General features: G+C 48.4%; 1 protein-coding gene across 1 annotated transcript in view; it reads right to left on the bottom strand.

Annotated features, from left to right (window-relative positions):
* CYP20A1 (cytochrome P450 family 20 subfamily A member 1) overlaps positions 1-21,949 on the bottom strand; it is a 112,686-nt gene that overhangs the window by 9,970 nt on the left and 80,767 nt on the right. The window contains exons 11-12 of the mRNA XM_075317652.1: positions 21,842-21,906; positions 21,302-21,391 (exon numbers count right to left, since the gene is read on the bottom strand). Of these exons, the coding sequence (XP_075173767.1) occupies positions 21,302-21,391; positions 21,842-21,906 (155 nt within the window). The remainder of the gene's footprint in view (positions 1-21,301; positions 21,392-21,841; positions 21,907-21,949) is intronic.

Below are 21,949 nucleotides of genomic sequence, written 5' to 3'. Positions count from 1 at the left end.
GAGTCATGACCAGGCTGTACCAACTCCTCCGAGGCCACAGCGGGGCTACCAGTATAGTTGGGACCCCCTCGTCTCTGATCTTCCTCAGGGCCCTTGCGAGAAGAGGAAGAGGGGGGAACGCGTAAGCGAGGCAAAAGGACCAATTGTGGCAGAAAGCGTCTACCCCTAACGCCTTGTCCCGTGGGTTCAGGGAGAAATATGTTGCGACCTTGCGATTCCCTGCCGAAGCAAAGAGGTCCACCTCTGGAGTACCCCACCTCGCCACCAGAGAGCAGAACACCGCCTGATCCAGGCTCCATTCCCCCGGATGAACATCCCGACGACTCAGGAAATCTGCCTGAAGATTTAGTGAGCCCTTCAGATGGACTGCAGAAAGGGATAGCAGTGATTGTTCCGCCCATTGAAAGATCCGGGAGGACACTGACTTCAGGGCGCCTGAGCGTGTACTGCCCTGATGGCGGAGATGTGCCACTGTTGTGACATTGTCTGAATATACCAGGACGTGAGAGTCCCGGACGAGGTCCTGAGCCGCAAGGAGGGCTTCCCTAACTGCCCTGAGCTCCCGGTAGTTGGAGGATTGGGAGCTGACGTAAGGACTCCAGACCCCTTGAAATGGGGAGTTTGCCACCATTGCACCCCATCCTCGCAGGCTGGCATCTGTGGTCAGTGTAACCAGGGGTGCCTGCGTCCAGGCAACCCCCACCTGCAGGTTGGTGGGCCGCAGCCACCAGAGAAGGGATGAGGAGACGGGCCCCGAGAGGCGAAACCGTCTGTTTAGGGACGACGGGAGTCTGTCCCAATGTGCCAGGATATGATCCTGGAGACACCGAGAATGGGCCTGAGCCCACCTGACTGAGGGAATGCAGGACGTCATGGAACCCAGAGCTGACATAGCCGCTCGAAGCGTCGGGCGAGCCTGCCTGCGAAGCTTTGATATTTTGGCTAACAGAGCTACCTTGTGGCCCTCCGGGAGAAAAGATGCCTGTCTGTCGGAGTCCAGCAGCACTCCGAGAAACTGCCGAGTGGAGGAGGGGGTTAACTGTGATTTTTTGAGATTGGGAATCCATCCCAGGGACCGAAGGATTCCTAAAGACTTTTCCACATGGCTCCGGAGGGTTGGAGCAGATGGAGCCATGAGAAGAAAGTCGTCCAAATATGGAACCAGACAGATACCCTGCAATCTTATGAAGGCGACCACCTCTGCCATGATCTTCGAAAAGATCCTTGGAGCCGAGGAGATCCCGAAGGGAAGTACATTGAATTGGAAATGAAGCACCTCCTCCCCGTGTAGAACCGCAAACCTGAGGTATTGCCTGTGACCCGGATGGACGGGCACATGGAAGTAGGCGTCTTTCAGATCTATAGAGGCCATCTGGTGGTGTAGACCTATCAGGGGAATAGCTGATTTTACTGACTCCATCTTGAACCGCCGGTACCTGACCTGACGGTTTAGACGTTTTAAATTGATTATTATGCGGACGTCGCCAGACGGCTTCTTGACAAGGAAGAGGCGGGAGTAGTGTCCTACCCCTTCTTCCCGACTCGGGACTGGGGAAACGACCCCCGAGTGCATTAGCTCTAGAATCTTTGCGTACAACAGAGCCTGTGAAACCTGCGACGCCAGAGCAGTGACTCGGAGACCCGGACGAGGGGGGGGAGAGGAATTCTATGAGGAGACCTTCCGAGACGATCTTCAGAACCCATTGGCAAGTGGTTATGGACCGCCACTGGGGAAGAAACGCCGAGAGTCGTCCCCCCACCCGGGCCGAGTCACTGTTTGTCCTGCTGAGGACGTTGTTGATGGGGAGGGATGAGGATGTTTCTCCCTCTACCCTTAGGATAGCTCCACCTGCCTGCCTTCCCTTTCCCTCTGGGCTGGGAGGCCTGAGGCATCGAGGGACGAAAGGACCGCTTCCTGGTGGGTCTAGGATCAGGCAAGGCCTTACGATCGGTCGCCTTGTCCAGAATATCATCCAGGGCAGGGCCAAACACCAAATCCCCTTTAAACGGAAGGGAGCAAAGCCTCATTTTGGAGGTGGAGTCTCCACTCCAGGCCTTAAGCCAGAGGGCACGTCTGGCAGAGTTCGAAAGAACCGAAGTCCTGGCCGCCAGGCGGACAGATTCCACCGAGGTATCTGTCAAAAAACCGGTAGCCTTCCTAAGCAAGGGAAGGGATTCCAGTAATTCCTCCCTAGGGGTCCCTTGGGAAATATGAGCCTCCAACTGGTCTAACCACCTAATTAGGGACCTGGATACACAAGTGGAGGCAATGTTAGCCTGAATAGAAGAAGACGATGCCTCCCAGGATCGCTTCATCAGGCCTTCTACCTTCCTATCCATCTGATCCTTCAGTTGGGAAGTATCTTCAAAGGGAAGAGCCGTTTGTTTAGCTACCCTAGCCACCTGTACGTCTACTTTTGGGACCTCCCAATGTAATCCAGAAGGTTCTAGAGGAAACCGGCGTCTAGGGTCACTCCGTACCCGCCTCTCAGGAAATTCCCATACCTGAGAGACAATATTCAGAATATTGGCATGAACTGGAAATCCTAACTGTTTGACTGTTTTCAGGCCAGCAAACATTTCATCCTGGATTGAGGGAAGAGACTGCACTTCCTCTAACCCCATAGTGCTCCGAACTGCCCCAATAAGATCCCCCAAATCTTCGAGGGAAACAGAAAGGACTGGTAAGACCCCCCAGAGGGAAATCCTTCATCAGGACCCTCAGAGGTGGAATCAGCGTCCTCCTGATTAGACGGGGTCGACTGGAGTCTCCTCTTCTTTGGAGAAGAGGGTCCAGGAGCAGGGCCAGGAGCAGGGCCAGGAGCAGGGAGGGAGGCCAGTGAGGCCCTAATCTCCTGTTTCATCATGGACCGCAACTCGTCTATCAGGGATGGTTGTTCGGCCCTAATAATCTGGTCCGTACATTGTTGGCAAAGCTTTTTGTCCCATACTGCAGGGAGCTTCTTTATACAGACAGGACATTTTTTAATTTTTTCAAATCTGTCAGGTCTATCCGGCTTATCGGACTTGTCAGCCTTCTCTGACTTCTCAGGCTTCTCCGACTTTTCATTTCTGTCAGTTTTCTTAGTGGCCTTGTCCTCCTAGAAAACACAGACCAGAGAGCCATAAATCATCTGACTGAGACCTATGTCCGAGGGACCATCCCCCTCCATACTTACAGTAGCAGGGGGCACACTGGGTTCTGCAGATGCAGCTGCAGCGAAAGACATGACAGGGAGCACGGTTGCTTACCATGATCTGACGTCTTCACGGCAGCCCTTATGCAAAAGGGCCTGCCCCCCCAGTGACGGCTAACGTTCCCCGCCTCCCGCATCCGGTCCCGGACAGGCCGTGTCAGCGTCGGCGTGTCCTCCACGCTGCCTCCGCAAACCGGAAGCGCTCAACCGGAAGTCCGCAAGACCGGAAGTCCCGCCCCCGGGAGCACTTCCGGATCGCTCCGGCAGCATGTATGCAGGAAGCGGCCGGCGGCTCAGGGAGGACGCCGGCCGGGGAGCTCAACAGCCTGCATCACCCCATAGGAGGTTCCGGAAGGCTGGAGCAGCGGTCCCCCACAGCGTGAGGGAACAGCAAGGGAGGAGCGGTGAAGGCCCGACCGATGCTGTCCGGCTTAAGGTAACAGGGGAAAGAAAAAAAGAAAAATATTATACTGTAGTTCGCCGGCCACCACAGCATAGGAGAAAATAAAAAACCTCTCCATGCCCCATGGGGACAGGAAAGACACTGGCTGTGGGAGGTGGGAGGGTCCTTTTAAACCTCTTGAACTTCCTGTCCCAATTAGGGCGTGGAGAGACAACCTCCTATGCTGTCGTGGAAGGGACTAGAGAAAAATAAATAAATTCATAGCCCCCTTAACCTCTGCAGAACAAAACATTAAGGTATTATGGACTATTTAGGGCTTATGCGCATGTTGCATCCTGGCCAGTGCAGAAATAAATGCACCCTCTGGCAGATGTGACGCTGCGTGTTGACAAAAAGAATGCATCCAGCTCTGATACACGCCCGCTGACAGCAGACACAGACAGAGCCGGGCAATGAGAATGAACTCAGATGAACTGCACCCGACTTCATTGTCATCCCGCGGCCCTCTCTGTGTACTGTCATGAACTCAGATGAACCTCCGACGTCAGTGCCAGGACACAGGAGTCTGCAGCAGTGATGTCAGCGCTTCACCCGATTTTACTGACATTGTGCGGCTCTCTGTGTCGCAGCCTGATTTGCGGTCACACGTGAAGGACTCACCTGTGATCGCAAATCCCTTGAGTGACTGCAGTGAGCCGCGCGTTCAGCTGTGCCGTCACTCAGGTTACTCGCGGCCACAGCTGTAGTCCTCCACCTGAGAGCGGTGGCCGCAAGTAACCTCAGTGACAGCTCAGCTGATCGCGCGACTCACTTCAGTTGCTGCATGGAGCGCACAGGAGCGGCGCTCGGTGTTCTACTGCCGCTCCTGTCAGCTTCCGATGTAGCAGAACTGAAAGCGTCGTGGGACCTTGCGTGGATTACGTCGGACCCGGGGGGTGTTTTTGAGGAGTTAATAAAGTGGTGAAAGAGGGTGTTTTTTTTTTCTATCATTACAAATAAAGGATTTTTTTGGATGTGTGTGTTTATTTTCTTTAACTTACAGGGTAATCATGGAAGGTATCTCGGGGAGACGCCTGCCATGATTAACCTAGGACTTAGTGGCAGCTATGGGCTGCTGCCATTAACTCCTTATTACCCAGTTTGCCACCGCATCAGGGCAATTCGGGATGAGCAGAGTAGAGTTCCAGGACTGTCGCATCTAATGGATGCGGCAATTCCGGGCGGCTGCTGGCTGATATTGTTAGGCTGGGGTCTCCCCATAACATGGAGCTCCTCATCCTGAGAATACCAGCCTTCAGTCGTGTGGCTTTACCCTGGCTGGTATCCAAATTCGGGGGGACCACACATCGTTTTTTTTAAATTATTTTTTTACTGCTCGATAGAGACAAGCCCACCGGCGGCTGTGATTGTTTGCAGTGAGACAGCTGTCACTCAGCGTGGGGGGCGTGTCTGACTGCAACCAATAAGAGGAGAGACCGAGAGAGACAGAGAGAGACAGAGAGAGACAGAGAGAGACAGAGAGAGACAGAGAGAGACAGAGAGAGACAGAGAGAGACAGAGAGAGACAGAGAGAGACAGAGAGAGACAGAGGGAGACAGAGGGAGACAGAGGGAGACAGAGAGAGACAGAGAGAGACAGAGAGAGACAGAGAGAGACAGAGAGAGACAGAGAGAGACAGAGAGAGACAGAGAGAGACAGAGAGAGACAGAGAGAGACAGAGAGACGTTTATTAGGTAAAAAAATAAAAAATGTGAATCGCAACAAAAATGCAGTGCAAATGCACTGCTTAGCATTTGGGCAGCGTTTTTCTACAACGCATTGATTTCAATGGGTGTAGAACGCTGCCAAAACACTCAAAAGAATGGACATGCTGTTTTTCTAAATGCAGAGATTGTCAAATTTTTGACAAGCAAAATGCTGCGTTTCAAAAAGCATTATTCGCACGGATTTTGCATGATTCTCATAGACTTTGCTGAGGAACCAGAACACATGCACTTTGGCAATGTGACGCTGTTGCTCAAAACGCTGCAGAAACGCAAAAAAATAAGCAACGTGCGCATGAGCCCTTAGGCCATGTGCACACATTGAATATTTGAGTTTTTTCCTCCGTATTTGTAAGCCAAAATAAGGGGTGGAAAAATCAGAGGAAAAGTATGATAGACAGGCAAGCACCACTGCTGTATTTATCACCCACTCCTAGTTTTCTCTTACAAATACTTCGGGAAAAAAAACAAAAACACCAAATACTCAATGTGGCCTTACATGTTTTAGGCAATGTGTGCACACTGCAGAATTGGTGCAGAAATCTTCTGCACGAAATTTACATCTGTTGGCAGAAAAACGCACCAAAAATTGCATAGGTTTTGGTGCGTTTTTGTGCCGTGCAATTTTTAATGAAGTTGATGGGTGGAAGGACTAAACACAGGAAAAAAAAAAAAACCCACACCAACAATTGAAATGCTGCAGATTGTTGCAGATTTGGTGCAGAAAATAAAGAAAACAAAACAAAAAGAAGGGAATTTTGTTTACTTACCGTAAATTCCTTTTCTTCTAGCTCCAATTGGGAGACCCAGACAATTGGGTGTATAGGCTATGCCTCCGGAGGCCACACAAAGTATTACACTAAAAGTGTAAAGCCCCTCCCCTTCTGCCTATACACCCCCCGTGCTCCCACGGGCTCCTCAGTTTTGGTGCAAAAGCAAGAAGGAGGAAAAAATTATAAACTGGTTTAAAGTAAATTCAATCCGAAGGAATATCGGAGAACTGAAACCCTTCAACATGAACAACATGTGTACACAAAAAAACAGGGGCGGGTGCTGGGTCTCCCAATTGGAGCTAGAAGAAAAGGAAAAGGAATTTACGGTAAGTAAACAAAATTCCCTTCTTCTTTGTCGCTCCATTGGGAGACCCAGACAATTGGGACGTCCAAAAGCAGTCCCTGGGTGGGTAAATAATACCTCATAATAGAGCCGTAATGGCTCAGTCCTACAGGTGTGCAACCGCCGCCTGAAGGACTCGCCTACCTAGGCTGGCATCTGCCGAAGCATAGGTATGCACCTGATAGTGTTTCGTGAAAGTGTGCAGGCTCGACCAGGTAGCTGCCTGACACACCTGCTGAGCCGTAGCCTGGTGCCGCAAGGCCCAGGACGCTCCCACAGCCCTGGTAGAATGGGCCTTCAGCCCTGAGGGAACCGGAAGCCCCGAGGAACGATAAGCTTCGAGAATTGGTTCCTTGATCCACCTAGCCAGGGTTGACTTGGAAGCTTGTGTCCCTTTACGCTGGCCAGCGACAAGGACAAAGAGTGCATCGGAGCGGCGCAGAGGCGCCGTACGGGAAATGTAGAATCTGAGTGCTCTCACCAGATCTAACAAGTGCAAATCCTTTTCACATTGGTGAACTGGATGAGGACAAAAAGAGGGTAAGGAGATATCCTGATTGAGATGAAAAGGGGATACCACCTTAGGGAGAAATTCCGGAACCGGACGCAGAACCACCTTGTCCTGGTGAAACACCAGGAAAGGGGCTTTGCATGACAACGCTGCTAGCTCAGACACTCTCCGAAGTGAAGTGACTGCTACTAGGAAAACCACTTTCTGCGAAAGGCGTGCGAGAGAAATATCCCTCATTGGCTCGAACGGTGGTTTCTGAAGAACCATCAGCACCCTGTTCAGATCCCAGGGTTCTAACGGACGCTTGTAAGGAGGGACGATGTGACAAACCCCCTGCAGGAATGTGCGTACCTGTGGAAGTCTGGCCAGGCGCTTCTGAAAAAACACAGAAAGCGCTGAGACTTGTCCCTTAAGGGAGCCGAGTGACAAACCCTTTTCCAATCCGGATTGAAGAAAGGACAGAAAAGTGGGCAAGGCAAATGGCCAGGGAGAAAAAAACTGAGCAGAGCACCACGACAGGAATATTTTCCACGTCCTGTGGTAGATCTTGGCGGACGTTGGTTTCCTAGCCTGTCTCATAGTGGCAATGACCTCTTGAGATAATCCTGAAGACGCTAAGATCCAGGACTCAATGGCCACACAGTCAGGTTGAGGGCCGCAGAATTCAGATGGAAAAACGGCCCTTGAGACAGCAAGTCTGGTCGGTCTGGTAGTGCCCACGGTTGGCCCACCGTGAGATGCCACAGATCCGGGTACCACGACCTCCTCGGCCAGTCTGGAGCGACGAGGATGGCGCGGCGACAGTCCGCCCTGATCTTGCGTAACACTCTGGGCAACAGGGCCAACGGAGGAAACACATAAGGGAGTTGAAACTGCGACCAATCCTGAACTAAGGCGTCTGCCGCCAGAGCTCTGTGATCGTGAGATCGTGCAATGAATGCCGTGACCTTGTTGTTGTGCCGGGACGCCATTAGGTCGACGTCCGGCATCCCCCAGCGGCAACAGATCTCCTGAAACACGTCCGGGTGAAGGGACCATTCCCCTGCGTCCATGCCCTGGCGACTGAGAAAGTCTGCTTCCCAGTTTTCCACGCCCGGGATGTGAACTGCGGAGATGGTGGAGGCCGTGGCTTCCACCCACATCAAAATCCGCCGGACTTCCTGGAAGGCTTGCCGACTGCGTGTTCCCCCTTGGTGGTTGATGCAAGCCACCGCTGTGGAGTTGTCCGACTGAATTCGGATCTGCTTGCCTTCCAGCCACTGCTGGAACGCTTTTAGGGCAAGATACACTGCCCTGATCTCCAGAACATTGATCTGGAGTTTGGACTCTTGCTGAGTCCACGTACCCTGGGCCCTGTGGTGGAGAAAAACTGCTCCCCACCCTGACAGACTCGCGTCCGTCGTGACCACTGCCCAGGATGGGGGTAGGAAGGATTTCCCCTTCGATAATGAAGTGGGAAGAAGCCACCACCGAAGGGAAGCTTTGGTTGCCTGAGAGAGAGAGACGTTCCTGTCGAGGGACGTCGGCTTCCTGTCCCATTTGCGTAGGATGTCCCATTGAAGAGGACGCAGGTGAAACTGCGCAAAAGGAACTGCCTCCATTGCTGCTACCATCTTCCCTAGGAAGTGCATGAGGCGCCTCAGGGGGTGCGACTGGCCTTGAAGGAGAGATTGCACCCCTGTCTGTAGTGAACGCTGTTTGTTCAGCGGAAGCTTCACTATCGCTGAGAGAGTATGAAACTCCATGCCAAGATATGTTAGTGATTGGGCCGGTGTCAGATTTGACTTTGGAAAATTGATGATCCACCCGAAACTCTGGAGAGTCTCCAGAGTAGCGTTGAGGCTGTGTTGGCATGCCTCTTGAGAGGGTGCCTTGACCAGCAGATCGTCTAAGTAAGGGATCACCGAGTGCCCCTGAGAGTGGAGGACCGCAACTACTGTAGCCATGACCTTGGTGAAAACCCGTGGGGCTGTCGCCAGGCCGAACGGCAGTGCCGCGAACTGAAGGTGTTCGTCTCCTATGGCGAAGCGCAGGAAGCGCTGATGCTCTGGAGCAATCGGTACGTGGAGATAAGCATCTTTGATATCGATCGATGCCAGGAAATCTCCTTGGGACATTGAGGCGATGACGGAGCGGAGGGATTCCATCCGGAACCGCCTGGTCTTTACGTGTTTGTTGAGCACTTTTAGGTCCAGGACAGGACGGAAAGACCCGTCCTTCTTTGGGACCACAAACAGGTTGGAGTAAAAACCGTGACCCTGTTGCTGAAGAGGAACTGGGACCACCACTCCTTCCGCCTTCAGAGTGCCCACCGCCTGCAGAAGAGCATCAGCTCGCTCGGGAGGCGGAGATGTTCTGAAGAATCGAGTCGGAGGACGAGAGCTGAACTCTATCCTGTAACCGTGAGACAGAATGTCTCTCACCCAACGGTCTTTTACCTGTGGCAGCCAGGTGTCGCAAAAGCGGGAGAGCCTGCCACCGACCGAGGATGCGGTGTGAGGAGGCCGTAAGTCATGAGGAAGCCGCCTTGGTAGCGGCACCTCCGGCGGTCTTTTTTGGGCGTGACTTAGACCGCCATGAATCGGGGTTCCTCTGATCCTTCTGAGGCCTTTTGGACGAGGAGAATTGGGACCTGCCCGCACCCCGAAAGGACCGAAACCTCGACTGTCCCCTCCTCTGTTGGGGTATGTTTGGTTTGGCCTGGGGTAAGGATGTTTCCTTTCCCTTGGATTGTTTGATGATTTCATCCAATCTCTCACCAAACAAACGGTCGCCAGAAAATGGCAAACCGGTTAAGCACTTTTTGGAAGCCGAATCTGCCTTCCATTCCCGTAGCCACAAGGCCCTGCGTATTGCCACCGAATTGTCGGCTGCAACCGCCGTACGGCTCGCAGAGTCCAGGATAGCATTAATAGCGTAGGACGCAAATGCCGACGTTTGGGAGGTTATGGACGCCACTTGCGGCGCAGACGTACGTGTGAGTGCGTCAATTTGCGCTTGACCCGCTGAGATAGCTTGGAGTGCCCATACGGCTGCGAATGCTGGAGCAAAAGACGCGCCGATAGCTTCATAGATGGATTTCAACCAGAGCTCCATCTGTCTGTCAGTGGCATCCTTGAGTGAAGCCCCATCTTCAACTGCAACTATGGATCTAGCCGCCAGTCTGGAGATTGGAGGATCCACCTTGGGACACTGAGTCCAGCCCTTGACCACGTCAGGGGGGGAAGGGATAACGCGTATCCTTAAGGCGCTTGGAAAAACGCTTATCTGGACAAACTCGGTGTTTCTGGACTGCCTCTCTGAAGTCAGAGTGGTCCAGAAACATACTCGTTGTACGCTTGGGAAACCTGAAACGGAATTTCTCCTGCTGAGAAGCTGACTCCTCTACTGGAGGATAAATATAGAGAAATTACAGGCTTCACCACAAATGCTGGAGGTGCTAAAGGGATCAGAAAACATACAGTAAAGCGAATCCCAGCACTCAAATTGAAGACGAGAGGGGAATTATGCAAAAGTGAATTTATTGGCTAGTACACTGCAAAAGGAACCTAACCAGAGCAACGGCACCAACGTTTCGGCATAAAGCCTTTTTCAAGGTCGTTGCATCACTGGTCAGAATATGGAAATGCGGGTCTCGGAGGACAACCGGAGGATTGTAAATAATGGTAAGGTTCCACACGTTTTTGCAGAGTATGCTCATGGGTGAAGGGGTGACAGGTTCACAGTGTGAGGTGAGAGGACGCCTGCAGTGGAGGTCCGGGATTAGCATCAGTGGCAGGGAGACAGGCTGCAGCCTGTCTCCCTGCCACTGATGCTAATCCCGGACCTCCACTGCAGGCGTCCTCTCACCTCACACTGTGAACCTGTCACCCCTTCACCCATGAGCATACTCTGCAAAAACGTGTGGAACCTTACCATTATTTACAATCCTCCGGTTGTCCTCCGAGACCCGCATTTCCATATTCTGACCAGTGATGCAACGACCTTGAAAAAGGCTTTATGCCGAAACGTTGGTGCCGTTGCTCTGGTTAGGTTCCTTTTGCAGTGTACTAGCCAATAAATTTACTTTTGCATAATTCCCCTCTCGTCTTCAATTTGAGTGCTGGGATTCGCTTTACTGTATCTCCTCTACTGGAGGAGCTGAGGGGGAAATATCCAACATTTGATTTATGGACGCGATAAGATCATTCACTATGGCGTCCCCATCAGGAGTATCAAGGTTGAGAGCGGCCTCAGGATCAGAATCCTGATCAGCTACCTCCGCTTCATCATACAGAGAGTCCTCCCGCTGAGACCCTGAACAATGTGATGATGTCGAGGGGATTTCCCAGCGAGCTCGCTTAGGCGGTCTGGGGCTGCGGTCCGTGTCAGAGACCTCACCCTGGGATCTATGAGACACCCCGGGAGGACATTGTTGTTCCAACTGAGGGGAACCAGGGAGCAATGATTCCACAGTGCCCATGGTCTGAGATACCGGTCTGGACTGCAAAGCTTCTAGTATCTTAGCCATAGTCTCAGAAAGTCTTTCAGTAAAAACTGCAAACTCCGTCCCTGTCACCTGGACAGTGTTAGCAGGTGGTTCCCCCTGGGCCACCCTTAGCAGAGGCCCCGGCTGAACAAGTGCCACAGGGGCCGAGCACTGCACACAATGAGGGTCAGTGGAACCTGCCGGTAGTAAAGCCGTACATGCGGCGCAGGCAGCATAGTAAGCCTGTGTTTTGGCACCCTTGCTTCTTGTGGACGCCATGCTGTTGTCTCCCCTGAGCAATCCAGGAGGGTATATAGCCAAAAAATCAACCGTGCACCATACAGTGTATACACTTCTGCACAAGTGGGGCCAGCACCTCAGGTGCTGCTTACCGCCCGCTGAAAGCGGTTGTGTGGTCACCAGAATCCCTGCCTGGGTCTCCCCGAGCCTGTCTCCCCTCTCCAGCGTCAGAAGAGCTGACAGGAATGGCTGCCGGCGTCCTGAGGAGAGGAGGGGGCCGTGGGCGTGCCCTAGAAAGTGCGGGAAACTGGTGCCCCACTGTGCACAGTGAGGGGGGTGGAGTATGCAAAGCATGTTCCAGCCCTCAGTGCTGACTCCTGTACAGCGTCCCGCCCTTCCCCTGACTGGCAGGCCTTGGGGCGGGAAAGAATGAGACTAGGCCGCAAAAGCCGGGGACTAAAGTTATAAGCGCGGCCGGCGTATAAGCTCGGTCGGCGCGGTAGTCCCCCGCGTACTAACAGTCCCAGCCGCGCCGCAGTGTAAAAATGGCAGCGGCGGTCAGCGCGGTAGTCCCCAGTAAACTAACACACCCAGCCACGCTGCAGTGTGTGATGGCACAAGCGCGGTCAGCGCTGCGGTCCCCGGCGCACTAACACACCCAGCAATGCTGGAGTGTTTCTGTGCGCGGTCCCCACGGGGACACAGAGTACCTCAAAGTAGCAGGGCCTTGTCCCTGACGATACTCGGCTCCTTATCCAGCAGAGTCCCCGGGAGCTGTGGATGGAGCACGGTCTCAGTGCCTGGAGACCGATTAGGATCCCACTTCACCCAGAGCCCTAAAGGGGATGGGGAAGGAAAACAGCATGTGGGCTCCAGCCTCCGTACCCGCAATGGATACCTCAACCTTAACAACACCGCCGACAAGAGTGGGGTGAGAAGGGAGCATGCTGGGGGCCCTGTTATGGGCCCTCTTTTCTTCCATCCGACATAGTCAGCAGCTGCTGCTGACTAAGCTGTGGAGCTATGCGTGCATGTCTGCCTCCTTCGCACAAAGCATAAAAACTGAGGAGCCCGTGGGAGCACGGGGGGTGTATAGGCTGAAGGGGAGGGGCTTTACACTTTTAGTGTAATACTTTGTGTGGCCTCCGGAGGCATAGCCTATACACCCAATTGTCTGGGTCTCCCAATGGAGCGACAAAGAAAAACAAGAAATGTGCGCACAGCACTTCAGAATTCTCATTGACTTTGCTGGCATAAGGACAGACATACATTTTTATGACAAAACTGCACCAAAAAAAAAAAAAAGCGCATGAAAACCGCATAAAAAAAACCCCAACGCACCGTTCACGCAAAGCCTTTAGTCAAGGAACTAGAAATGGCATTTTTCTTTGCTGCTATTCTATAAAGATAATGGCTAAAAATGTGATTTCCTATGGTCCGTAGTTGGTATAAACCAGAGGTCTCAATCGCGCGGCCTACCAGGCTGCTTCGTGCGGCCCCCAGGCCCGTGCCCACGTTGACTATTGCAGCTGATGCAGGGCCGCAGCCACTGTCAGCGCTTTATGTCAGATGGACGTTTTGCCGGTGCTGCGCGCACTGAGTCAGGCTCTCTGTGCACGACTATTCCTCCAATGGAAGCTGCCAGACAATCAGAGGGAAGCAACTGAGGTGTATGACCTCAGCTGCTTGTCTCTGTTTGGCGAACGGCTGCACGCGCAGTGCTGGCAAAATGTTCATCTGACAAAGCGCTGACAGTCAATTGAAGAAAAAGCTGTGGAAAATAAAGCGCAATAGGGTCTTACCCTAATATGTACAGGGCAGGGGAGGGGGGAGCAATATTACTCACCAACTGTAGTTGTGACAGTCACAACCACTATAATCGCATGTAGAAATGGACCACGGCAGCAGCAACCCAAAGCGGCAGATAAAAGAGAGGTAGAAGACAGGTTTTTAATGCCGCGCCGATGATCACAAGTCTGAGGATCAGAATAATGTAGCTTTATTGTTGAATAGGTCTACGCGTTTCAGGAGCTCTGCTCCCTTCCTCAGGACCATCAGAAATAAGACATCAAATCTACAGTGGTAGATACATGTGTACATTAAATAGACAAAGGGACGTCCGAGTACCGCCCTGTATAGAAAAAACGGGCGGGAAAGGGTGCATCGTGATCCATATATGACGCAATACAAGTGAATACATGCTGAAGGAACAAAACATTAATTCTTGTCTCATATAGACATTTGCGGTGTAATCTGGGCATAATAAATTGTGTGACACTTAAAAATGTTTATAATCTAATTGTGTGTAACAGAAAAATAAAATCCACTGAATCCGTATGTGCATATGTATATACACAAAATCTGTTTGCGTGATAAACTCCGGGGAAAGCCTAGAACTCACCCAGAATTATAAGCGGAGAACTATAGGTAAGCAAGGATCAGAATTGTGGAGGCGCAAGCCAGTCCACCCAACGGGAAGAGTGGTTGATCAGGACGTGTGGAGGAAGAAAGGACAACACCAAAAGAGATATGCACAGGTCACTATAACCATATGGAGGAAAAGAATTCTGCACCAAGACTACAGAACTATATAGAACAGTTTTTATAAACCACATCCACTGTGACAGAAATGAGTGAAATTGAATAAATGTACACATATATACACATATGCATATACACATGCACACACATAGAGGTACCTTCAACAATAGTGTAACCCTCAATGAAAGTACAGAAACCGCTCCTGACTTTCATATGGAGTGAAAGTTCAATACAGTTCCACACCGTGGGAAAAAAAAAACAAACAGCGGCTGCGCAGGAAGCAAGTATCAGAAGGGGAAGAGGTGAATAGAGTTCAGACCCGTGGGAAAAAAAGTGGGTGCGCATGCGTAAGCTACAGCATAACACAAGTGTCTCAGTTAGCATTGGGATAGGAAGATAATGAAACCCGAGAATGACTGGGAGTGCATAGAAAAATAGGGTATGAGATCACGCCCGGGGAATAAAAAATAAACATAGAACATACATACATACATACATACATATTATAGATACACACACACACACACACACACACACACACACATACACAAATACATGTGTTTTTAATAATAAATGAGTGGAAAAAGTGTAGAGGAATTCAAAGCTAACCCAAAGGTCAATGCTCGTTAGGTTGTGCCAGCAAAGATAGGTGAGGGAAAATAGCAGGGGGAGAACCCACATGAACAGTCAGTCCGTGTAAAGGATAGGAGGACTATGCCGCTACTCTGAAATAGCGGGTGAAGAAAAACCCAGGGGAACACAGGCGTACTCTGGGAACTGACATGAAAAAGAAACAACGTGTATTTTAAAAATCACAAATATGGCTATCGGGGAAGGAGAGATAAAATACTTATGATTCCTAGTATCCGCGGCAAATACGAGGAAAACAAATATATATATTTATGAAATGCTGGCGGTAATACAACATATGAATAAATAATTAAAATAAAGACCTATTGATAAACGAACATGATATTTTAAAATAATATATAAAACCTTATAAAAATACCATAAAAATCCCAATGTGAATGAGATAAAACATGTATAAAAACATAGCACTATAGGGGAATTGTGCATATATTTCTATACATGATGTGTAAGAACCACATAGGGAAGTGAATAATAAATTATCAATATTTCCATAGTAATACCAATTAAAAACCAGATAAAAACCAAATTAGGATGAGTATCTAATGAAATAAATCTGTTACCTCATTGAGGCCCTGAGGTTTCAAGGTATTGAGCTTATATACCCAGTACGTTTCTTTCCTGTTCAGGACCTCGATCCTATTAGGTACATGTGGGGGTATCTGTTCAATGGGGGTTACCCTTAATTTAATATTTCTAGCATGATGTAGGGTCACATGTCGAGACAGACCATGTAGCATAAAACCCACCTTAATGTTATGTCTGTGGGAGTTAACTATTGTGTAGAGCCTGGGCTGGGTGGTTCTGCCCACATAACGCTTATTACAATCACATTCAATGAGATAAATCACAAAGTCAGATTGACAGGTGAGATGTCCTTTTATCAGGAATTCCATTCCCCCAGGGGCCAAACCAAAATTCACCCTTCCATGTTGGATATTTTTACAACATGAACAGTTTCTGGTAGAGTATTTGTAAGAGCCTAAAGGTTTATTGCTGGTGGTGGGACGATAAGAATCTCTAAGCCTGCTAGGGGCTAGCTGTTTTTTTAGGGTGGAAGCCCTACGGTATGTAACCCCAGGGTGGCTAGGTAGTATTTCTTTAAGGTACGGATCATTGTGAAGTATGGCCCAGTGTTTTTTTTAGGATACTTTTAATTAAATTTCCATCACTGCTGAAAGTGGTGAGAAAATGACACGGAAATTTATTACCAGGGATACCTTGTGACTCAGTGATGTCACTACCCTTTTTGTCAATCAAATCTGTTTAAGATTTCTGTTGGCCTGATAAGCTTTCTTAATGGTGGCCAGTGGATATTTTTTATCCATGAACCTTTCCTTCAGTACCAAAGCCTGATCTTTAAAATCTTTGTCCAGTGCACAATTTTTCCTAATTTTCTGGACCTGGTTCCTAGGTATATTGAGCAGCCACTTGTCATAATGGCTGCTAGTAAAGTCTATGTATCCATTACTATCCACAGGTTTAAAAAAGGTTTTTGTGAGGATGATCTCATTAGTAAAGCGCTGACAGTAGCTGCGGCCCTGCATCAGCTGCGATAGTCAACGAGGGCACAGGCCTGCGGGCAGCAAGAAGCAGAAAAGAGGCAGCCAAGGGAACGGGAGACACGTGACAAGAATGGTGTTTTTTTGTGTCTGAAGAATGACACAATAAGGAACCAGGATGGGATATTAAGACAATGATGGGACACATTACTACTATAGGATGGGGCCCAAGGATGGGCACATTACCACAAGATGGGGCCCAAGGATGGGCACATTACCACAAGATGGGGCCCAAGGATGGGCACATTACCACAAGATGGGGCCCAAGGATGGGCACATTACCACAAGATGGGGCCCAAGGATGGGCACATTACCACAAGATGGGGACAAGGATGGGCACATTACCACAAGATGGGGACAAGGATGGGCACATTACCACAAGATGGGGCCAAGGTTGGGCACATTACCACAAGATGGGGACAAGGATGGGCACATTACCACAAGATGGGGACAAGGATGGGCACATTACTATAAAATGGGCTCATTACTAAAAGATGTACGCCAAAATTACTGTATGGTGCTAATTGTAAAATTATTAGCTACAAGGAAAAGAAAATGTACAAGAAAAAAAAAAAAAAAGGCACGAATTTTTTTTACCATCAAGTGTTTATTTATACTTAAAAAAAGTTCACTTTTGTTCTAATAAAGAAGTGAAAAATATTCAAAAACAGTGATCCAAAAGTGTGTAAAGAAAAAAAAAAAAAATTGATACAGACAAAAAAAAAAAAAGTCACTTTGTCCTGCAAAGAATGCGGCCCTCAAACCCCCCAAATTATTTTTTTTCCTCTGTGCAGCCCATACACCCAGCCAAGTTTGAGACCCCTGGTATAAACGATGCAAGTGGTGATATTAAAAGGAATCTGTCACAAGGATTTTCCCTTTTAACCTGTGAGTTCTTATATACAGTATTCTGGAATGCTGTATATAAGAGCCCAGGCCTCGCTATATAATGTAAAGAAACCCCACTTTTATAATACTTACCAATGGGCGGTCCGGTCCGATGGGTGTCGCTGCTCTCGGTCCTGCGTCTCCTCCATTTTGTGGGATCACCGTCCTCCTTCCCAGCCCCGTGTGCATGATGCATCCTGCGTCATTCACAGAGAGACATCCATTGCGGTCCTGCGCATGCACACTTTGATCTGCCCTGAGGGCAGAGGAAAGTACTGTAATGTTCAGGTGCGAGAAAAGGTCAAAGACCGCAAGCACAAGTGCACTACAGTACTTTGATCTGTGGTCAGCAGGGCAGATCATAGTGCACATGCGCAGGACCACAATGGAGAACTCGCTATGAATGACGCACGACGTGTCATGCACATGGGGTTGGGCAGAAGGACGGCGATCCCACAAGATGGAGGAAGAGCTGGACCAGAGAGCAGAGACACCCATTTGACCAGACTGCCCCGCAGGTGAGTATTATAAAGGTGTTTTTTACGTTCTACAGAGTGGCATGGGCTCATATACAGTATCTTAGAATACTGTATATAACAGCACACTGGTGGTGGCCATGGCTCCTAACGAAAAATCCTGGTGATAGGTTCCCTTTAACCAAACAGTAAGTCAAAATTGGAGAGGATTACAGTTGGTGGGTTAGGGACAACAAATTCGGCATGGAGGGCATTTATGTAATATGAAGCAAGTTTTCATGGAGTATAAAGGTGAACATTTTTAAAACTTTTTTTTAAATGTTATATGATTTTTATTGGAAGGGGAAAGATTTAGACTTTTCATTTTTGGAATATGGCCCTTACATTTTGCGGCACTTTAGCAACAATGACATGATTAATTCAGTTCTTTGTCACACTAGTAAGATCAAGGTGTCACTAAAGTTGGGCAAATTAAGTAAAATGGTAGATGGCTGCCACTTTGCTGAGCCGCAGAAGGACAGCAAAAGGTTTCTAATTAAAAAACAAAAAATAACTAAATAGAATTATACTTACCGCAAGTAACCACAGTAAGCAGTGGATACCAATAAGTATTGGTTGTTTCCGTTCTACATTTTAAGTTTATTATGCACTAGGGCGGGGGTCTCAAACCCAGCTGGGTGTATGGGCGGCATAAAGAAAAAAAATAATTGAGGGGCCGCACTCTTTGCAGGGCAAAGGCTAGTTTCACACCTGCGTTGAACGGGATCCGTAGCATTGCATTGTGTGACGCATGCAACGGATGCGTTGCATATAGTGGCACAATGCATGCTACAGATCGTACAAAATAACGCAGTCCGTTGTAGTTTTTTTTCCTTGACTTTACACATCTGAGCATGCGCAGTTGTGTAAAGTCAGGTGCGTTAACGGAATCCGTCAAATGACGCAATCTAACGGAATCCGCCACCATAGGCGTCCATTATAAAAACAACGGACGCCTAACGGATTCCTGCAGATTGCGTTTTTTGACACTCCGCCAAGCGCAGAAAAACGTTACATGCTGCGTTCCATCCGCCCGACGCAGCGTCAAAATAACGACGCTGCGTCGTCCAGCGGATGCAACGCAGACACTTGCGTTACAGTGCGTCGTCCATACAAGTCTATGGAGAATAGCGCAGTGCGTTAACGGACTGCGCTATTCTCCATAGTGACGGACTGCGCTGAACGCAAGTGTGAAACTAGCCAAAGTGACACTTTTAAAGAATACATGTTTTGTTTTTCTACACACCTTTAGATCACTTTTTGAACATTTTTTTGCTTGTTTATTAGAACAAACCTGCACTTTTTTGTTTAGATAAGCTATATAATATATTAGTGTGTGTATATTTTATATATATATATATATATATATATATATATATATATATATATATATATATATATATATATATATATATATATATATATATTTAATAGCATTTTTAATGGTGCAAAAAAAAAAATAATTCATGCTTTATTTTGAATTTTATGACCTTTTGTAATATTGTTTTAAAATTAGCATAATCATATAGTATCTTAGCCAACATATTGTAGTAATATCCCCACCTGTATCTGTGTGCCCTGTAGTAATGTCCCCCATACTTGTGGTATTGTGCCCAGTAGTATTGTGTTCATCCTTGTAATAGTGTGCCCAGTAGTATTGTTCTCATCCATGTCGTATTGTGCCCATCCTTGTAGTATTGTGCCCATCCTTGTAATATTGTGCCCAGTTTTATTGTGCTCATCCTTGTAGTATTTTGCCCAGTAGTATTGTGCTCATCCTTGTAGTATTGTGCACAGTAGTATTGTACCCAGTAGTATTGTGCCTATCCTTGTAGTATTGTGCCCTGCAGTATTGTGCCCATCCTTGTAGGATTGTGCCCAGTATTATTGTGCTCATCCTTGTAGTATTGTGCTCTGCAGTATTGTGCCCATCCTTGTAGTGTTGTGCTCATCCTTGTGCCCTGCAGTACTGTGCTCATCCTTGTGGTATTGTGTCCATCCTTGTAGTATTGTGCCCGGTAGTATTGTGCCCGGTAGTATTGTGCCCGGTAGTATTGTGCCCGGTAGTATTGTGCCCGGTAGTATTGTGCCCGGTAGTATTGTGCCCATCCTTGTAGTAGTGCCCTGCAGTATTGTGTTCATCCTTGTAGTATTGTGCTCATCCGCGTGCCCTGTAATAATGTGTCCTGCAGTGCTGTGCCCTGCAATAATGTGTCCTGCAGTGCTGTGCCCATCCTTGTGCCCTGCAGTATTGTGCCCATCCTTGTGCCCTGCAGTATTGTGCCCATCCTTGTGCCCTGCAGTATTGTGCCCATCCTGTGCCCTGCAGTATTGTGCCCATCCTTGTGCCCTGCAGTATTGTGCCCTGCAGTACTGTGCTCATCCTTTAGTAATACGCAAAAAAAAAAATTCTCACCTTTCCTCTGTTCCCTGTGTGCCCACGATCAGTGTTTGCAGCGTTTTGAATGCAGCATGTTTCAGCTGCTTCAAAAACGCTGAGTTGTACAGTACAAGCAGAGTGGATGGGATTTCTAAAAATCCCAAGCCCACTGTGTGTGTATGGTCTGCAGCAAACACTTACCTGCGGTACGGCTTGCAGAGGCCGCAGCATGTCAGTTCTTTGCTGTGGAGCCGCATGCATCCTTCCTATGGAGAACACAGCGAGGAGACCGCAGCACCCTGAACCCTGATCACGGGCATGGGCAGCTGCGGTCTCCTAAGGAGGAGACTTGAGGCCCTGCAGGTCAGGACGCAGCGGGTTCTGATCGTGGGCACGTACATTATCTGCTTGTCGCGGCCTGTGACGATCGCAGCTCTATGCTCGGGGGTCGTACAATTGAATCATTTGCGGTGCAGCGCAGAGGAGCTGTCTGCGTTATACCAATGGCTACCACTGGCCAATCAGATGCAAGGTGGTGACGTCATACAGTGATGTCACTTCCTTGCATCTGATTGGCGGGCAGCCATTGATTTAGTGCAGAAAGCTCCTCTGCATGGCACCGCAAATGATTCAATTGTAGTAAAGTCCAGCCAGCGCCGACCCCCGGGGGATAAAGCTGCAATTATCACAGGGTCTGTGGGCCGCAACAAGCAGCCTAGGGGGCCAGGTGTTTGAGACCTCTGCACTAGGGTCTCACGTCAAGGGACATTCAATTAGCAGAAAATAAATTCCCTACAAATAATCTTTTGGTCCATAAAACATGCAAAGACACCTGTCCACAATTTCCAAAAGGTACATTTTTCTGTTTACTATTAGCCTTCATTCATTTTAGGCTTCCAGTTAAATTTAACATTAAATTCAATTTTTCACAATATCAAAACCATTAGATTTTGTGATGTTCTTCACATGTAGGAAAGACGCTTTGCTTGTTAGAAAATATTTCAATGCAAAAATTTCAGAATATTACTGTATTCGGAACAAACAACCCGGAAGCCTTTTTCCATCTTACCTAAGTTCAGGACACTCTTGACTTCCAGAAAAGCCTAATAACGTTAAGTTCTGCTTGGCAGATTCTTCTTCAAACCGTTCTGGATTGAATCTGATAGTAAAAAAAACATTTGGCAAATTGTGTGTATAGGGAAAATGTAAATTTATATTATATTAATATATATCTATATCTATATCTATATCTATATCTATATCTATATCTATATCTATATCTATATCTATATCTATATCTATATCTATATATATATATATATATATATATATATATATATATATATATATATATACACACACACACACACACACACACACACACACATTATATACATATATCTATATCTATATCTATATATACACACACACACACACACACACACACACACGCTGCACAGAACAAACACCAATGTCTACAACTACTAACAGTAGATAAATACTTTTGAACAGCAGTTACTTATATAGTTATTATACACAGCACAATAAATTGTACAGAAGCCGGAGCTCCAGATAAAGAGACTCTGTACATTACAGACATAACGCCTACCTGTAAGCTGACGGCCAGGCTGTGTTATCTTGGAGAACCACACCAAGGGCATACAAGACAAGAGTCTGAAAACAAATCAATCACAACTTAAGACGCGAGATAGAACAC

The sequence above is a fragment of the Anomaloglossus baeobatrachus genome, chromosome 7 (genome assembly GCF_048569485.1).
Source record: "Anomaloglossus baeobatrachus isolate aAnoBae1 chromosome 7, aAnoBae1.hap1, whole genome shotgun sequence".
NCBI lineage: Eukaryota > Metazoa > Chordata > Amphibia > Anura > Aromobatidae > Anomaloglossus > Anomaloglossus baeobatrachus.
This window is presented reverse-complemented; position numbering and strand designations above follow the sequence as displayed.